At 41.8% G+C, this 19,536-nt stretch overlaps 1 protein-coding gene across 4 annotated transcripts; it reads right to left on the bottom strand.

Annotated features, from left to right (window-relative positions):
• Nucleotides 1–1,197: 1,197 nt before the first annotated feature.
• Nucleotides 1,198–10,279, bottom strand: LOC144032267 (YTH domain-containing family protein 2-like). 4 transcript variants are annotated; one of them, XM_077540005.1, is made up of 5 exons: nucleotides 9,775–10,279; nucleotides 8,395–8,474; nucleotides 5,101–6,795; nucleotides 2,771–2,836; nucleotides 1,198–2,296 (listed from the first exon to the last, which is right to left on the bottom strand). In XM_077540005.1, the coding sequence occupies exons 1-5, from the start codon at nucleotides 9,821–9,823 to the stop codon at nucleotides 2,273–2,275; spliced, it is 1,914 nt and encodes a 637-aa protein (XP_077396131.1). In that variant the 5' UTR covers nucleotides 9,824–10,279; the 3' UTR covers nucleotides 1,198–2,272. The 4 variants fall into 4 exon arrangements, with proteins under 4 accessions (XP_077396131.1, XP_077396132.1, XP_077396133.1 ...); XM_077540006.1 differs by lacking the exon at nucleotides 9,775–10,279 and adding an exon at nucleotides 9,661–9,731; XM_077540007.1 differs by lacking the exon at nucleotides 9,775–10,279 and adding an exon at nucleotides 9,585–9,710.
• Between the last annotated feature and the right edge of the window lie 9,257 nt (nucleotides 10,280–19,536).

The following is a 19,536-nucleotide window of genomic DNA, read 5'->3' as shown; positions in this document are numbered from 1 at the left end:
CACATTTAAGATCTTTAAATCTTCATATACGGTAGGCTATATCATACACATTGAGGCGACAAGTTTATTAGGATTTGTTTTATTTTTATTTTTTTTGTTTAAGTCGTGGACTATTGATTGTTTTGGCAGTTTGTAGGAAAATTTCATTTTGGAGATCAAATACAGTATACAGGACTGTCTCGGAAAATTAGAATATTGTGATAAAGTCCATTATTTTCTGTAATGCAATTAAATAAGCAAAAATGCCATACATTCTGGATTCATTACAAATCAACTGAAATATTGATGATTATGGCTTACAGCTCAAGAAAACTCAAATATCCTATCTCAAAATATTAGAATATTTCCTCAGACCAAGTTAAAAAAATAAATAAATCCATAATCAGCAATATTAAAACAAAATGTTTGCAATATTTCAGTTGATTTGTAATGAATCCAGAATGTATGACATTTTTGCTTATTTAAATCTATAAAAGAAAATAATGGACTATCACAATATTCTAATTTTCTGAGACAGTCCTGTAATGACATTTATAGGACACAATGCTCTACAACTTACAGCACAAATCTATTTTGTCTTGGACCAATAAATGGATGACTTGACCACTATTTGTCACGATACCACAGGGTCAAGTATAGTACAACCCTAACCATGTTTATAATCAAACTAACTTGAAGTTGCTCAACATGCTCAAGTCTGGTCGAGATGTGCAATTGCCTGATACTATAACGCCCTCTTGAGGTCAATCCGCGAACTACGATCTGAATAGCAGAAGAAAATGGCGGATTGCAGAGTAACTTCCCCCACCCTGCAGTTCAGAGTTGGAATTAGCGGACAAAAAATTACTTCTGTGAGTGTTGACAAAAAGACACATCATTTTGTGGAGCTTCTTTATTCTGCCACAAATAAAAGCCAGTAGTTCTGAAAGAGGACCTTGCATGTTTATTTTTGTGTTGAAACTTCCCCAAAATGCCATTCTGAAGATCGAAAAAACGAAACAAAACAATAGAAGCCAATTTGATTATGGTTGGCTTAAGTAGCAGTCAAATGTAAAGTGGGGAATGTCGTGGTAATAGACAGGCCAGGTTAGTAGATAAGAAGGGAAAGGTGGTGAAAAGTAATGTTTGGGACGGACGGGTTTAATATATGAAAGACATTCTTCAGCTTAAGAGTAAAACAAGGGGAATGCACACCAGTTCTGCTTAATATACCACATTTATTACTTTGGAACTGATTAATAGAAAGAGTGGAGGCAAGGCCACTCGCATCGCTGTCATTAGAAAAGGGAGGGAAAACAAAACAATAAAGAACAACCCCAAAAAGAAAGCAGACCATTGCAACAATGAATCAAGCTGTCCAAGGGAAAGAAAAGGCGGGTAAATCAAGTCCAACAAAGGCTGTTAGTTAGCGGGGCACCTTTTAAATCATACTCTTAACAAGGCTCAACTTAATGGTTTTTCTGCTGCTGCTAATTTAATTCTTGACCACCATTTTGTCATCTCCCTTTACGACATCCTCAACGCAATTTGTCCCGTTGCATGCAAAAGATAAACCCCAAAAACAAATTGTAGCTATTCTGTACGCGACCTCCAGGAGAAAGAATGGGGATTATGACAGAGATTGCGAGGGACATGACATAAAACAAAAAACATGGCAGACATTTTTAAGAATGCGGTTTTCTGTGATGAAGACCTGCTGAGGAGGGAAAATAACTCCACTGTGCATCTCCACTGTGTCCTCTGAAGAAATGATGCAAAACTAAACACTTGGAAAAGTCCCACTCGTGAGCTTGGAGACCATTTTCAGCAAACGTGGATGTGACCATTACAGACCTGCTCTTGGACCGTAAAAAAAAAAGAAGGGGGGGGGGGGGAAAGATCAGGATGATCCTTTCATTTAAAATAAAAACAAAGGAGATTGGGAAGAAGCATATGCAGTGGAATGGCAAAACAAGAGTTCACCTAAGGATGCTATGCATTACGTTGTAGTCCTAGGAATAATAGTTTGTCTCTTTTTTGTGTTTTTTTTTTTAAACTACGAGTTCCAAGTAAGTCTTTAAAGTCAAAAGAAATCAACAAAGTCTTCATTGTGTTTTATTCTCATCCTCGGTTAATTCTTTAGCCTTCTTCAGTTTAAGGATTTCTTAATAGAGACGTGTGGACGTGATGATGCAATGGCTGGGAGGGGAGGGCAGGTAGGTTGGTAGGTAGGTGGGTGGTGAATGGGGGTCTGGGAGGGGGCTTTGCAGTCTTTTGACAAAAGCACCAACTGTTACTTCATCCGTCCCTGGCGTTCCTGGATGGACAGACAAAACAACATAACTTCAAATGATGCAAAACCAACACTTTGCAGGAAAAATATGCCCAAAGTGGCACAAAAACTTCAGGTCCACCCGACAGCACATCATCATCGCTGGTGCTGGGCCAAAACCTCAAATGTCAACTCAGATCAAAATGTATTTATAATCACACTTTTCAAGCATTAAAATTTTGACACCAAGTGCTGTACAAAGATAAAACCAATAGATGGCATTGGGTCAATCTTGTATTTGGACGTCAACAGTGTTGTCACTAGTACCTTGATACCAGTAGTGAAACGATACCACTGGAAAAAAAAAAAACCTTCAACATCAGTGAAAAACATCCGCGTCTATATTTCTTTACAGACTATCTTCAAATGGAACTTATGGACCAGGAATATATTGTTTTAACCGTATTTACGTTAACAGTTAAGTGTCTGCATAGTACACAGGTTTTGAGGTGAATTTACCTGCAGCCTGTAATGACTCCTGCTGTTTGGGTTGCTGGGATATGGCTCGCTGCCTTGGACCTCCACCTGCCACACAAACAAATCAAGTGAGAAAAAAATAATAATAAATGAAAAAAAAAAAAAAAAAAGAGAGACCTCACTGGTACACATTGTAAAACTTGATGCAAATGAGAAAAGCATTAAGTATAGAGACAATTTGATGAATTTGAAATAGGGAAACTTCATAATTATAATAATAATAAAAAAATAATAATCAAGAGTACACATCTCAAAGCTCTTCTAAAAACACTTTTTACAGCTTTTCCATTTAATGCGAGGCTTTAATTGATCATTTGTACAACTGCAAAACTTCATGAGAGCAATTTCTCACATGTTGCCGATCATATAAGCAAATAAAAAATAATTTTGTTCAGTGAAACATCAATGGGTAATTTGCACTGGATGTCATTAGGTTGTATAACTTGAATTGTTTAGTAGTTGTATCAAGCAAATTCTGTTACTTTATTTGCTTCAAGGCAGTGTTGTTCACCAGAAAATACAGACGTCTTGTTTTCATTTGAAAACTTAAAAGACTACGCACAATAGTGAAACATTAAAGGATAGAAGGCTTCATTGTGCATTACTTTAATACCAGGATAGTGTCCCAAATCCACATCACGAAGCTGCTAGGTAGAAATATTGCAGGATAAACATAATACTACGATGTGAGAACCATGGCACCTTGATTCATGTTAAGCTGATGACCAATGATTCAAAACTAAATTCTTGAATATGTTTTTCTCTTTTCATTTTGAGACTTAAATTAAGAGCGCAGTCATTTCTGGTTTCAGTCAGGGGACACTTGATTTCAATTTGACTTAAATCACGGCAATAGTATTACGACATTACAATCTATTCTATAAATGTGTGACAAATGTATAGAATCGTTAAGGGACACCTCACAGAAAAGCATCCACCCTACAGACTACATGGGGCTCACATTCCGATGAAGTCATGTTACTAATGCAACAACTAAAGCTGAATTTTTATTGGGAGCAAAGTAGTTAGAGACTTATGGCTAGGCCATTTAAAAAAAACAACAACAACAACAACAAAAAAAAGCATGCAAGTTCTTATGTCTCTTGATGCCATTCTTATGCCAATGTGCAAACTCACTCATTGTGAACATTCTGGAACCTCGGAAGGTCGTCTTGAGTCGACCGTCTTAAACTGAGCTCAATTAATGATTCATTCATTTTAGTGGATACAACTTAAATATTGAATATTTTTAACAAGTACATGTTGCTTTCATTGTATTTATTAAATTTGCACCGGTCCGACTGGGTCAGTGTCAATAAGCTTCAGGCGGCCCCACAAATTCACATAGTGGCCCCAGGCCATTGTTAATTTAGAACCCTGCAGGTGCTTCCTTAAATGTCTTGAATGCACAGAGGAGGTTTCCGTGCTCAAGAAATCAGATGTCATTACACACTAGACATGCTGAGGAGTATGCAAAGTACCACAGAAATGAGAGAGAAGACCTGTTATGTTATTAATAGACTGTAAACAATTAGATTCAATGTTCTTAAGAAAAAAACAAAACAAAAAAAAAACAACTCAAACCCTTTTTGTGAAACATTTGATGCAGCCCAGACATACACTCACACTATCTCCACCAGCCCCCGCATAAATTGAGTTTGAGACCCATCTTAGAATATTCAGCAATTAAGTATGTTTTATGAACCAAGCACTGCAGCAAAAAGCGATAAAATGTGATTTGGATCTAAAAAAACCAAAAACAAACAAAAAAAACAAAACACTAATTTTAAACTCTTCATCTTACATTTCCCTTAAAAACAAATTGATTAGATTATCTGATTTAGGGGGAAAAAAAATAAAATAAACACCAAAAGTGTGTGCATAGACGTGCTGTGAACACGCTCCATAACTTCCACTAACTATCTTGGCTAAACTTGGCTCCTCCCAGACACACAATACTCCTATCTCGGTTTATGCAAAACTTCCGACATACTTTTGAAATAACCAATTACTTCTTTTTGGGCTTCGGAGCCAGCTTTCAGCATCAAAGAGCATTATAGAACAGCACGAAAATAAAAATGTGAGTTTTTCCGCACATGGCTAAGGATAGATTCTACCAAATAAATAGGCGCACCCCAAAGAGCGTAAAATCATGTGCCTAATCAGACAAACAAACAAACAAACAAAAAAGATCAAGTATCTTCGTCTAATTTACACACTCATTGGGGCTCAAGTATAATGAATGACTGTTGAAGCTAGCATTGTTTAACCGTTGCTAGGCAACATGCTCCACCTGCTTCTAATAACATTACCTTTTTCACACACTCCTCCTCCTCCTGACGCTTCTCGTAGTGCGAAAAGTCGTCAAAGATGGAGGTGGTGTGTTTGTAGCCAGCGATGATCTTGAGCACCTGCCGGGCCTTGTCCAGCGGCACCTCCTGCGTGTCCCGAGAGTTGGTCACCGGCTTGTTCTCGTTGTTCTCCAGCCGGATGTGTCTCAGCTGACTGTTGGGAACGTCTTTGACAAAGATCCAGCGCACGTCAAAGCGGCCCTTCCACTTGTCCTGCGACCACACGCCGGCCGACGTGTTGTAGTCCACGGCCGAGCGCATCTCGGCCACGCCGCAGAAGTGCCCGCTGCCGTTGACGCTGAACAGGAGGTAGAGCGGCCCCTTGGCGCCCAGCGAGCGGTAGGCGGCGTCCAGCCTCTTGTTGCCGTGCTCCGTACTGCACCAGATGTTGTACTTGATGGAGCGGTGGATGTCGTCCTCGGAGTAGCTCTTGATGATGAACACGCGGCCCTGCTTGGGGTTCCAGTCAAAGTCCTTGGGGTTGTAGTTGTTGACCATACGCAGCTTCTCCAAGACCGGGTGGGGCTCGGAAGACACCCCTGGGACCATACCCACCCCGGAGGAGGAGGGAGGTGACTGGCCCGCGCCAGTCCCGCCACCGTCGCCGAACCCGTTGGCCCGGTTCCTCGGGGGGACCCAGCGGGTGGGCTGGGCGGCCTGCTGCTGTTGACTGGGCGGAGGCGGGGGCCCCTGGGAGAGAGGCGACTGGGCCAGTTGAACCATGCCGGGCTGCCCGCCGGGCGGGAACTGATGCGGCCCCATCTGGGGAACCGGGGGTACCAGCTGTCCGTTGCTGAGGGGCATCTGGGGGTTCCCCGCCGCTGTACTCCCAGGCTGGGGGGACGACTGATTGGGTTGCTGCCCGTTGCTGGGGATCGAGGGCACCTGCTGAGGCGTGACCGCTTTGGGCACGGTGCCCTTGTTGTCCCACGTGCCGATGTCCATGTTGTGTTTAATGGGTGGCGGCGGCAAATTGGCCCCCATGCCGCCCTTGGTTTTCAGCTTGGGCTGAGGCTTGGCTGGCTTGCTGGCGATGTCCGCCCAAGAGGCAGGCTTGACAGGGGCGATGGAGACGGGAGGCATGCTAGAGGGTCCCACCGAGGACACAGTGCCCAGAGGACCCCCTCCTGGTAAGCCAGAGCCGACCACCTTGGGAGCCATGTCCCCGCTGCCCCCGGGAGACGCGCCACCAATCTTTAAGCCGGCCATGCCCTGGTCCAGGCTGTTCATTCCGGGCGCTTTGTTTAGGGGTTCGTTGGCAGCCGGCGCAAAGGGGGACTGTCCATCAATCATGGCCCCTCCCAGGGAGCTGGGAGCGTACGCGTAGCTGCTGCTGTAGCCGGAGCTCTGCGGCGTGCCCGACTGTCCCTGAGAGCTGCTGTTCCCCCATGCCGAGAAGTCGATGCCGCTGGGGAAGAAGTTGAAGCCGTGCTGGCCCAAGAAGGGGTTGCTTCCCAAAGGGCCCGGCTGCCCGAACATGGCGTCTGGGAGGTAGTGGGGCTCCCCGTTGCTTAGCTGTCCGTAGGAGGCCAGGTAAGGCATAGGAGGGTCCCCGCCGGTAGACCATGCTGCCTCGTTGAGGGAGTAGGAAAATCCTATGGAGGGGCTATAATAGCTGGGCATGTACGAGTCTGACATGGCCGTATAGGCATTGCTCTAGAGGGAGAAATAAGATGTTTTAGTCTGAGCAAAATTGTATTTCATTTCATTTAATGTTTTGTGAAGACTAGTGGCACAAATCTACCTCACTAGTAAACGATAAATAATACAAAACAAACAAACACCAAGAAGCATTTTTTCCACCAAAACAGTTCACAACTCTATTGAGTTCACAGACAGTTTAAGAGATAAATAATCCTAGGCCAGTAAAAGCAATGTAACCCAAACCTGATAACCAAGTCCATCTTTAGAATGCCAATTAGTAAACTTCATGTCAATGAAATCAGTCTCTAACCCACCCATTCATTCCCTGCAAATAAAAACATCAATTACATCCTTATGCCGCGCCTCATTTAATGGTGGAAGACTGCATTCCAAGGTTGTGCAAGTCCGAAATATTCCACCTCAAAGCCTTCCGGTCAATAGTGAGAGGGAAAATCTAAAACGCAATCCTGACAACCTACATAAGCATATCATTGGCCATGAAATATTGTGGTAGAAACTAGAAAACAACTTCAATGCAAAATATTTGGTTGTATAGCCATATACTAGTTGGACAATTACCAATATGTATATAATGCAGCTGATAAAAAAATAAAAAGTTAATTTAGGAGAAGAAGTCCCTAACCCTAACCCTTGCATACTAGTATAAAAATGTATGGACTATTTCACATTAAAAAGAGTAAAAACATGTACCGGTACTTATTACTATTTAACCATGTTTTTTTTGGTTTAGATTCATATTGTTGACAGCACATGAGGAGAATACTGTCACAACATTCATAGCTGACGGTGTTAGTATCAACATTTGATGGCGGTATTGACACCCTATCTTTAAAGGAACACAAGACTTAAGAAAAACTAACCAGCTATTCTGTGAAATGGATAATTTCAACTCTTCCCTGAAAAAATTGCCAATTTACGTTGAGCAATTTTATAGAAGGTTTTATGAATATTTTTACGTTAAGTACTGTATCGGCATTTTGGACAGTCACGTGACGTATTGCGTGCGTAAAATACACACTGAATGACATGGCCACCAGTGGCAGCATTGAACTCACGAGGAATGATCTCGTCCACGGCGGACATCAAAGGTGGAATTTCGCTTTACAACAAAGAAGCACTTCATCAAAAGCAGTACGGAGGACACTGAAAGCCGAATAAAACTGGCAGATTCAGCAGCCGGTGAGTCGAGTGGATGTTAAACTTCCGGGTGACTTTTCACTCTGCTGCATGTCATGTGCTAAGCCTGCTTCAGTCCAAATTAGGAGCGGTCACCCCCCACCGGCCCACCCCCACATGGAATGACATGAAACCGGACCAGTCCTAAGGACAAGGTACCACTGCATTGGTATAATGGGCCCAATATTATTCTAAACATACAAATTAAACTATTACTACTTGCGAAAATGCAGTAGTTAGGAAAATATTTTGCCGTTTGACATATGCAACGGGAACTGCCATTGTTGTACAGCATCAGCTTCCCACACGCGAGTTGTAGGTGAAGTTGGATTTACACTTGCTAACTACTTCACTTTTGCTTAGGAAGTTTCTTCAATGAGCTATCAAGTCTCAACAAGGAACAACACAGCTTACCTGTCTGCCCTGAGTGTTCAGATAAGGCTCAAACTCATCATCATTCAAGGAATCCTTTTGGGTCACAGCTCCGTTTTGCACTGCAAATAAAAAATAAAAAATAAAACAAAGGTAAAAATTAACATTTAAGCATCTAAGGGACATTGTTAAGATTGAAATTAGCAAGGCGATAACGACAATGAGTCATGGCATCACAAGGAGAAAAAAAACTAAGCATAGTATTGGTTCTGTTCATACTGGCACTACGCATCTTCCAGATGTGGATAAAGGTCATACATATTTACTAGACTATGAGTGCAGTCTTAACATGCTTCTCAAACATTTTTATGAAGTTTTCGTTTTGTTTATTGGCATTACCAGCCTAATCCTCACCATAACATTCAGAATATTGGCTGTTATTGGCATTACCTGTCCATCCCTAACCATAACTGTCAGAACATAGGTTTTTATCGGCATTACAAGCCTAATCAGAAACATAACACTCGGAGCATATAGGCTGTTGTGAATAAATTGTACTATTTTTTTAATGTATAGAACCGGGGCGAGTCAAGTGCATTAACCAGCACACTAGCACAGCTTGTACTTTTCGCGCGATTCACGGCAAAATAGCACTAAGGGTCTGTTAAATAATTGAAAGGCAAGAAAGTGTTTATTTCATCATATATGTTTGTACTCCACTTTTCAGTGAACTTCTAGTTCATTGCCGTATTTGTTAATGTAGAACCCTGATTACGTTTAAATGTCTTGTATGCGGCTCTCGTTTGTACTTTGTCAGTAGTTCCTATCCATATAAATATGAGTGAATGCGTTTCAGTTACGCTGCTGTAGCATTTCCCCCCCCCATCTGGGGTTGAACAAAATACCCACCTATCTATTTTATCCGTCTATGTATCTAAAGTGGCACTTGAAGTCCACGTCTGGAAGACGTGTCATTCGGGGTTAACCTAGCAACCTGCTAGCGGGCTAAGCAAACAAGTGTCCCGATTGAGCGTCAAAGGCTGCTTTTCACATCAACTTCACCAACCTGGCGTGCTACGAGACGGTCACCCGGAAATTTCAATACATCTACATCGTCCTAAATGTGAGCTACGGATCGGCAAGTTGCAGGAGATCGTTCCCTCGCACACGTGTCATCGCGATACAAAAGCGAGTTAGCAAGGAAAAGAGCGATCCAGACGGGCATCATGTACCAACTTTCGGTGCGAAACGTTGAACCCGCGTTACAGTCGACTCGCCGTAGGCCTCATTTATAACCCCCCGACGTACATGTCAAGGCGTGTTGGACGAGAATCATGGGCTACGGCGCTTCAAAGCGACCAGCACACGTTAACCCGAGCTTTCAAGTCCATATAAAAGATCCGAAGGGAGGGAGGCTCTTACCTTTATTAGCTTGGCCTTTCGGTCTCTGGATTGGGTCCAGGTGATTCATGAAGGTTTGATTTATGAGAAAAGAGGAAGGGGAAAAATAGATGAAGAGATAATAGGTTGAGCAGTCAGTTCCGTTTAGCAGGTGGTCAAGGCCTACTGCTGCACTACTTAGCCACAGTCGCTTTTTGCCTCTCGAAGCTAAGCTATCACTCGCTAGCCGTAGCCGCCGCGCGATGCTGACAATTTGCTTCAGAAAATACCTCTCGTTACCTGATCGAGGAAGCTGCTGGCTGACATGTCTTTTTTTTTTTTTTTTATCCCCCAGCAGACTGCTTAAGTATATTACGAGCGGCAGGCTGGAGAATTTCGCGTAGCTACGGGTGAATTGTTTAGCCGAGCGCCCCTATCTCCCTACAGAGCCTGCTTGGTGTCTACACAATGGCGGGCTGCACTTTGCTTGACAGACTTCTCAACATGGCTGAGCGGCCTCGTCAGCCCCGAGATGACGTTTAGAAACAACAGACGAGCGCCCACTACAGTCGCGGAGGAACTAGTAGTCGTGGACTTCACTCCAAGATGGCCTCCAGTGGAAGATTTTGGAAAACTGTACTTTTCTTTCTTTTTTCTTTTTTTTAAAAAATAGTTTTATGGCTTGTTTTTTAGTTTTCTTTATTTTTATTTTTTTACGATTACTAACTGATTTTCAGGTATTAGGTAACATGATGGTAGCAGGTAATAACTTTGTCATTTTGTCATTTATAATGGTGCGCCCTTGCCACGAGGTGGCACAGTATTGTCATTATGACACTATACCCTGTTGTTATGGGTAATATACTGTACTTCTGTTCTTGAGCATTATTAACGAACTTGTATGTAGGAAACCTAGTCAATTCCAAACATAATCTTACTTATTTGTAATTCCTTCAAGTATTGATCATTCTGACTATTGCCAGGCATAATTAGTTGATCGGCATCATATCAATTAAAAATTACAGTGAGAGAGAGAGAGAGAGAGAGAGAGAGAGAGAGAGAGAGAGAGAGAGAGAGAGAGAGAGAGAGAGAGAGAGAGAGAGAGAGAGAGAGAGAGAGAGAGAGAGAGAGAGAGAGAGAGAGAGAGAGAGCGTTCTCAAAGAGAACGATTTGTGGGCATGATGTGTCTGGTGTTTGTGCCCTGACCACCAGAGGGCAGTATATTACATACATACACACATACATACATATATACTAAATGGAGATCTGATAATGAAACACACAAGACCATTGTAACCAAGCTGGAGTAATATGATAAAATGCCTGTGAATATTGTTGTATGTTGCGTCTGTATGTATTGCTTCTCTATTTATTTGAAAATAATGTATTTCAATTCAAAAAAAATTTAACGACTTCTATATTATTTTGCAATGTGTCTTAGTGCACATAATTTCATAAGACAAAGTTGTGTGGTTTGGTTGAACACACAGCACTGAATTATTTTTGCTTTACTTTAAGTTTTCCGGCAGACTTCATCTGGCAACGGCAATAAACCGCTTGAAGCAAACACTTCGCTTCTGTTTTTAAAAAAAACTTCTGTGTGTTGGCCTGCATCTTAAAAAAGTTGTGAAGCCGGGTCACTCGTAAGTCGAGGTACCATTTAATATACAACTGCAGGTCACAGGGATCACAAAAATTATGCTGCTGTGGTCAGGAATCATCAAAGGCGAAAATATGGTTCAAAATGTTGCTGTAATGTTACCTTACCCGCTTCGTAACTTCTGTATTAAGCACTGCTCGAGGCCAAAGGTTGGTCAGATGGCATGTGACTAAATTGCACCTAAGAACACATGACACAGGCCAGGAATAACCCCACGGCCCCCACACTTGGAGTCACACAAACACACACATCAAACCCCCGGTGAACAAGCGTGCACGGTTGAAAATTATGTATGATTTAGCATTGGAGAAAAAACTATGACAACGTCTACACATTGAGCTAACGATGCTGCACGGTAGCAGCAGTAAAACATTCTGAACTTGCGAACATGCTCAGAAGTACAAGCATGGCATGCATGTATCATATTCATCCTTTCAACTCTCAATCACTTTTGAGTGCTCGACTTGTCCTCCCTCCCCAGAGGGCAGCTGCCTGCCCGCTGCGGAGCGGGACAGGTGGCGTGGCCCGGAGAAGAGCTGGCTCGCCACCAGCCAATAAAAATAACTGCAGGGCTCCATGATGTCACCCCGCGAGGAAACCATGGAGAACTAAATAAATCTCTCTTAGTTTTTTTTTTTTTTTAATGTTCATACTTGTACAGCATCGTAGCCTCTCATAGATAGCGTGGCCCAATTTTTTGTGGGTTCATCATTAGCACGCTGACCGTCGGCAACTTTTTGAGTAGTTACAGCTAGGGGTGTGCCAAAAAATCGATTCATAAAAGAATCGAGATTCTCATTTATTAATCAAATCGAATCAATATTTAATATCCAAAAATCGATTTTATTTAAATTAGAAATGAAGAAGAAGGGGGAAAGGCAGTTGTAGCCCACATGCTGTTTTTGTGGGAAAAAAAAGACACTTACAATACAAAATTAATAAATGTTTAAACAAAAAAAGACACTTTAATGTCTCTATTTGTCATTTTGTCTTGCAAAGCAGACTGGAGTAGATCATGACAATGTTGTGCATATCTGTAAATTGAAGGAGAAATCATTTGTCAATCAAATTATTCTGAGTCGAAAATCGGTTTGAATCGAAAATCGATTCTGAATCGAATTGTAGACCCAAAAATCGTAATCGAATCGTGAGACAGTCAAAGATTCCCAGCCCTAGTTACAGCCTACTTCAATCACGACCAATCAAAGCGGCTCCTTTCACATCTGCGCCATGAGTAGGGTGGCCAGGTGTCCTGATTTATGCAGGACAGTCCTAATTTTTAGTGATGTGTCCTGCGAAACCCTAAGCCTTTTTAAAGAAAATTAGTCATGGTTGAGTTTATGTGACCCAACATCACCACGTTTGTCACAACTGGTTTGTGATTGGCCGAGATTGGCTTTCAGTTAAAAATCTCGCATATCATTTCACATATCATCGATAAATGTAACCGAAGTTCCATCTGTGGCTATCTGTCTACGTCATTTCCTCACCGTCTTCTTTGACAGCGCTAGAAAGCAAAAAAAAAAAAAAAGGCAGCACTAGCAAAAATGCCAAAACGCCGGACATTTTTTTTAATATTGAATGGACGAAAGAGCACGATTTCCTGGCCAAAAGCAGTCGAGGCTCGTTTCACAGTTTCTGCACGCTTTGCCGGTGTGATGTGGACATGAGCAGCCAGGGCAAAGCAGCCATAGATCGTCACGTGGGGACGGAAAAGCATAAAAGCAAGAGGCGAGCAGCAGGTGCGTCATCCTTGAAGACATTTTTTCCATGTTGGCTTTTCAAAATAAGTTGTGTTTTGTGACACGTTGTTACAGAAGCATGTCACTGCTTCGTGGTTTAAAAACATGGTGATGTAAACTAAGTAAATTGTCAAAAAGAATTTGACTTTTCATTGATATTTTTTTACAATTTAGTTACGCAAACATGATCTATAAACCATGCAAAACTTTGTTGTTGATGAAAATTTACCACGAGTCTGATGTATAACTATTATTATTTTTTAAATATTTCCTCCTTTTTGGACCTTATGGAACTGTCTTGTGTTTTCACCCAGAATTGGAGTCAGTTTTCCCAGCATTGTGCTGTTTTGTTTTGTTTTGTTTTTGCCACATCTGCCCACCAGCGATTGCATTGAGAAGACCGGACAGTCCGCTTTGGCCACTCGCATCGTCAACCAGTTGCCAGTGAGCGTGTGCAAACTAAAGCCGGAGTCTGATCTCACTGCCATGCCGAGCATTCTGAGGCCACAACACCATGCTGCCCATGTGGAACCCGATCTGTCGTAAATCTTCCCTCTTTGACCATGTGACATGCCGAATTTGTGATTTCACCATCCGTCAACCCCCCCACCCCACCTCGACCTCTTCGATCCCCCGGCACACTGAGCACAAATGTCAGGCAGGAGGGCGACAATTCCACATGTCTCCGTTGCTCTTTCTGCGCATGTCGTCCATGCGCCTGAATGTGTGTAGCCATGATATCCTGGTACGCGTTTGTGTGAATTTGCGATTGTGTGCGTGCATAACTGGAGTGACCCAGCTCCGCTTTGGCGGCGGGACACTTTCAGTAAGGGGATGTCAGGAATGTGGCACTTGTCAGCCTCCCCGAGGATGCTGTTAATTTACATTCTGTCCGTTTGAAAGGTTTAGCCTTTAATAAACTGCGAGCATTCAGGGTACTTGACTAGGACTGCGTTTCTCGCCTGTGTGTTAAGCATCACTTTGCTATCCATTCATCCATTTTCGTACCCGCTTATTCCTCACAAGGGTCGCGGGGGTGCTGAAGCCTATCCCAGCCGGCTTCGGGCAGTAGGCGGGGTACACTCTGAACTGGTTGTCAGCCAATCACAGGGCACACAGAGACAACCACTCACACTCACAAGCACACCTAGGGAAAATCCGGAGCGCCCAATTAACCTGCCATGCATGTCTTTGGAATGTGGGAGGAAACCGGAGTACCCGGAGAAGACCCACGCAGGCACGGGGAGAACATGCAAACTCCACCCAAGAAAGCCGAAGCCCGGACTCGATCTTGCGTCCTCAGCACTGGGAGGCAGACGTGCTAACCATGCTACCACCGTGCGGCCACAAACAGCACTAGAAAAACTAAAATTTGTGCATCATTGTCTTCTTAGAGTCTTATGGTAACAGAATTTCTTGGCAGCTGACCATATTTTTGTGTGAGAAGCTCACAGAATAGTTGGGTCAAAAATAATCCAAAGCGGGTCAAGAATGGCGGGAAACGGCTAACTTTGAGTTATTTAACACAAAAAGTTGGATCAAATGAATAATCCACAAAACAACCCAAAAATTGGGCTGTTATGTGTATAAGTTGGGTCAAATTCAATTAATAAACAAAAACTCAACTAATTTTTTTTTTTTTTTTTGGGGGGGGGCTTTGTGGGTTATTTATTTGACCAAAATTTTTGGGTTAATTAAATAACTCAATTGAATTGATTTTCGAATTGCATAAAAATGAGCCAACCCATTTTGAGTTATTTAAGCCCAAAAGTTGGGTCAAATGAAATGAATAACCAACAAAGCAACCCATTTTTGGGGGGTTTGTCTGTGGGTCATTCATTTCATCCAATTTTGGGGGAATTACCCAATTGAATTGGGTAAAAAAATGATCCCAACCAACTTTTTGAGAATAAAGGTTACGTCAAATTAAATTATTTTTTATTTTTTATTTTTTTATTTTTTGGGGGGTTCCAATTTATTTGACCCAACTTTTTGGGTTGAGTGTATAACTCCAAAAGTTGGATCGGTCCCTTTTTTGACTCAGTTTGGGTTATTCTTTACCCAACTGTTTTTAGAGTGTACACATAAAACTGCTGGAACAAAAAAAAAAAAAAAGTTGGATGACCTGTGAACTTGGGACATTTTAACCCAACTTTCTGTTGGGCCATCTTTCTGTTTATCCAAAACAGACCACTTTTTGTGCAAGACAACCCAAAGTTGGATAAAATTAACCCACATTAGTGACCCAATTGTTTTTACAGTGAAGTCTTCTTCCTCGCCCATTGCTCTTTCAAAGCAAATAGATCTGCAAATGAGCTGGTGCCAATTCTAGCTAACTTTGAATGAGGGGAAGTCTTCAATCTTCAATTAACCACACTGACAGAACATGTGAACTCTGGACAGGAAGGCCAGAACCCGAACTTCAGGACTGTGAGATCGACGTCACACCAATCACAGAACAACGTCACAATAACTACAAAAACCTGGTCAGTATCGGGTCCGCCTGTGTGTCCTATTAATCCAACGGGGATAGGAAACAAAAAATAGAAAACTTATGCTAAAACCAATATAGTAACAAAAAAGCAGAATCAACATTTTTGCTCAGTCAACCACATGGCTATGCTGACATGGCAAATTTCTGGCTAGTAACAGATCTGTAAGTGTGTGTACGAGTAATCCACAATGGGACAGGGGTGCGAGGTTTACACTCACTTGTACTTCCCTTTGTTTTGAAAGTAATAACTACAACAGCTTTTATAAATCATGTGCGAGGCCGCACACATGCTTCAATATCCTGTTTCTGTGTAAAAGATACATGCGATCGCAGCGGATGTTCCGTTACGGCTCTTCTGCAGTAATTTTGCGGGATCTCTGTCTTAAAGAGGCTTAAGACTAAACTCTGCAATATACGCTCACACTGGTCCTTCTTTTATTATTATTATTATTGCTGCTTTAGACGTATGCTACTGAGCAGCCAGATACTAGTTGCTGTAATTTCATTCTCTGGTTCCCAAAACAAAAATAAGTACTGCGTAAATCAACAAGATTGAAAAATTCCTTGTTGAACATGAGTCATTCCATATTAGTTCAATAATTACTGCATGACGTTTGTAATGAACTACATGGCCCCATCTTAAAGCATGCAACGCAATTCTAGTTAGATACTTCTGCATTTCTTTATTGAAGCCCCCGACTTCCCAATGTCCTGCCTGTCACTCTGCGTGGACAATGGGGAAGTTGTCTTGGGAAGAAAATACCCGCACACTTGCTGCACATCACGGAGGATTTATCACCAACATTTGTGTATAGCCATGAGAGAGGCCAGACCTGTCCATATGTGGTCGCCCCTGCATGTGTGCGTGCGCGCGCGCGCGTGTTTCCGATGACACTGCGGAGATGATTTTGAACAGCTGAAATGAGTTTGTGTGGAAGCGGGCAGCTGTACATCTCTGTCTTGGACATATATACACACTCACACAAACTGCAGCGGAATCCCAAGGTCCGACCCCCTTGAGACTAAGCCAGACTGAGACCTTAATAAAGGCCTTGTTGTTTCAGGAGCTAGCCGGTCGGTTTCGAGTTCAGGTCTCTGCGAACTCGTCTCTATAGTGCACTAGCCATTAGTCTTATTTTTACTTTGGATTTACAGTATTCTTATTATGCTTGTAAAGTCTCTATAATTGACTATGTATTTTACAGAGTCCGCCATTTCTAGTATAAACTATTAGTGGTATAGTTTGGCAATGAAAATGGAGGTCTAAATAAAACTGGGTTGCCATTAGTGTGTCAGCTGGCCTGCGACCCGTCAGCCAATGGAAACGTTTGCTCGTTTAGACTACTTTTACGAGGGGCGGGGCCTAAATGTGCAACAGGTCACAGGGAGTGATGTAACGTCTGTTTATTTTCAGCATATACGTGTAAATGTAGACACACTGGCAAGCAAGCACACACTCAGCAAGACTATTTAACATAGTGTCCTTTACCTGCAATAACAGCTGATTAAATTAGATCCTCCAATGGCCAAAGTCATTGTTTTGCTCATTGTTTGCTGGTTTCATAGTTATGCAACAAGTACACTAATGATTTCCACTAAACTTTGTGAAGGAGGGCTGTAGTGTCAAGGAAGGATAACATTTTGTTGTAAGTCACAAAAAATGTAATTAGAATTTCAAATTATTTTTTATTAGTATTTATTTTTGATTTATTTATGTTATTTATTATTGTCATTATTATTATTTTTTTCAAATATGTTTTTCACTTGTTCCCATTTGAGTCATTTTCCCCCTAAATGTACCAGGGAAATAGTAGTCTATTAAAAATGTAATAATAAAAATTATGGCTGTCAAACAATTATATTTTTTAATCAGATTAATCACAATTTAGAATTTTGATTAATCACAATTAGTCTCTTACTTAAAAAGGCTTTTTTATCAACATTTTTCGCCCGCCAAATTTGAAGAGCACCTCTTATGTGTTAATTATTTCGATGTTTAATGTTATGAGGACGTCTTGAACATTTTTTTTGGATCCTCTGCACACATTCATCCTCCTCTTTTTTTAATCAGTTAATTACATAATTTGCATAATTTAAAATGAAAAAAAAGACATGAACAAATATTCTGAATGTCATACGCAAACATTTGTTAAATGCTTTACTTAAATGCATGTAGTTATGTTTTAGTGTGCAAACACAATGTGTGCTACCTTTAACGTAACCATCCACTGTCAAGCTAAAGAATCATCTGCCCTCAAAATTAAGTGTGATTAATCCGCATTAAGACATGATTAATGTGCTATTTTTTTGTGATTAATCAATGAATTAACACTTTAACTTCGACAGCATTGTCAAGATGTTCAAAATTTCTCTGCAACAAGAATAGGAGTTTGAGAGAATAACGAGGGTTTGAAAGAGTGTGGCAAGAGACTTTGCAACATTTTGCAACACTTTAGGAAAAAAAAGGCAACACTCGCTACGTGCGAGGAACCCTCCCAAACTTGTGCCGCTCATTGTGATACGGGCTTAAGATGTGCTTATAGACGCGAGTCCTCGTGTCTTTAGATGTCTTTAAATGTCTTAAGATGTCTCAAAAATGGTGATAGATTGATCTTGGAAAGTATAGTTCTTGTTTGCAATCTTTTAACAACAAACATAGCACATATGGAACTTAACGAATGAGCAAAAGGTGTCGAAGTCTGTTGGTAAGGACTCGGTCAGGAAATGACAGTGAGAGACACAGAGAGTAATACACTCATTGCCATGAATATTATCGGTGGCGTCTCATGCCTTCCGTCAACTGCAGCTGTCGATCACGTTGGTGCTGGTGCAACACTGAGCGCATTGCATCACTCCCCTCCGACTTCAACGCCGTGCCCTCACTTAGTCTGCACTTATATGGAGCCCCCTTTTGCACATCATGCTAATGCGGGCAAGACTTTGCTGTTGCAACGATGAACGGCGAAACAGAATTCGGGTGCAAAATTATTCTCGGGGGCACGTTCTGCTCCCTTGAGTGTGGTGACAACCCGTCACTAGCTAATCTTGCAATGCATGTGGCGGGCATAGCGAGATGTTGGTCATGTTCTCTAATGCGGGGAACGCAAGCAGGGGGGGACGATGTAACTTCCCAAGGAAGCTTGTCCACTGACATACATCAGAGACATTCCACCTCATTTGACACTCGTCCATGGAATTCTGCACATTTTCCGCACTGTTCGCCGAGGCATACTGAAGTGCCTGTCACATAGACTGGCGTGCCCAAACAGCAGAGATGGATCACTAGCTATTAAATATGCCTTTTCCAATTAAACAAAAATATCTTTGAATGAGGATTTGCATAATTGAGCGATACATTTTAATACTGTTATAAAATGTATACAAAATGTGTAAATGTATCTTGTCAATTTCATTCAGTTTACGCTGTTAAGAAGTAATAATTTGTCATCAACTTTCTGTTCCATGCTGGTACAGTACGAGCAGTGTGTGTGCGACCTATGGTTGACACATACGTGTCGTTCTGGGAACACACGAAATACTCGAGATGGCTCAAAGGTTTACTTGGCAACCGATGGCTGTTTTAAGAGCGTGGATACACTTTCAGCTTGGACTGAGCGAAAAAGTGGCCACAGAACATGGAGGGAAATAAAGGGATTGATCGACGCGATTATTGTCTTTTTCAGTGATGAATACTTGAACAGTGTGCTGGTATGAATTGCAACCTTGAGAAAAGTGAGGCTAAAATCATAAGATTCATTGGTTTGGTTCCATGAAAGTATTTATACAAAGAACATATAAGAGTTGAAATGACAGCTATCCATTCTGTTTAGTTTAACTTTCATTTTAACAGTCCATCAATTTACTTTCTTAATCCTGTTGAGGCTTGTGGGGAAGCTGGAGCCTATCCA

This window comes from Festucalex cinctus, chromosome 12 (genome assembly GCF_051991245.1).
Source record: "Festucalex cinctus isolate MCC-2025b chromosome 12, RoL_Fcin_1.0, whole genome shotgun sequence".
Classification (NCBI taxonomy): Eukaryota; Metazoa; Chordata; class Actinopteri; order Syngnathiformes; family Syngnathidae; genus Festucalex; species Festucalex cinctus.
The sequence above is the reverse complement of the archived record's forward strand: the minus strand, read 5'-3'. Positions and strand labels throughout refer to the sequence as shown.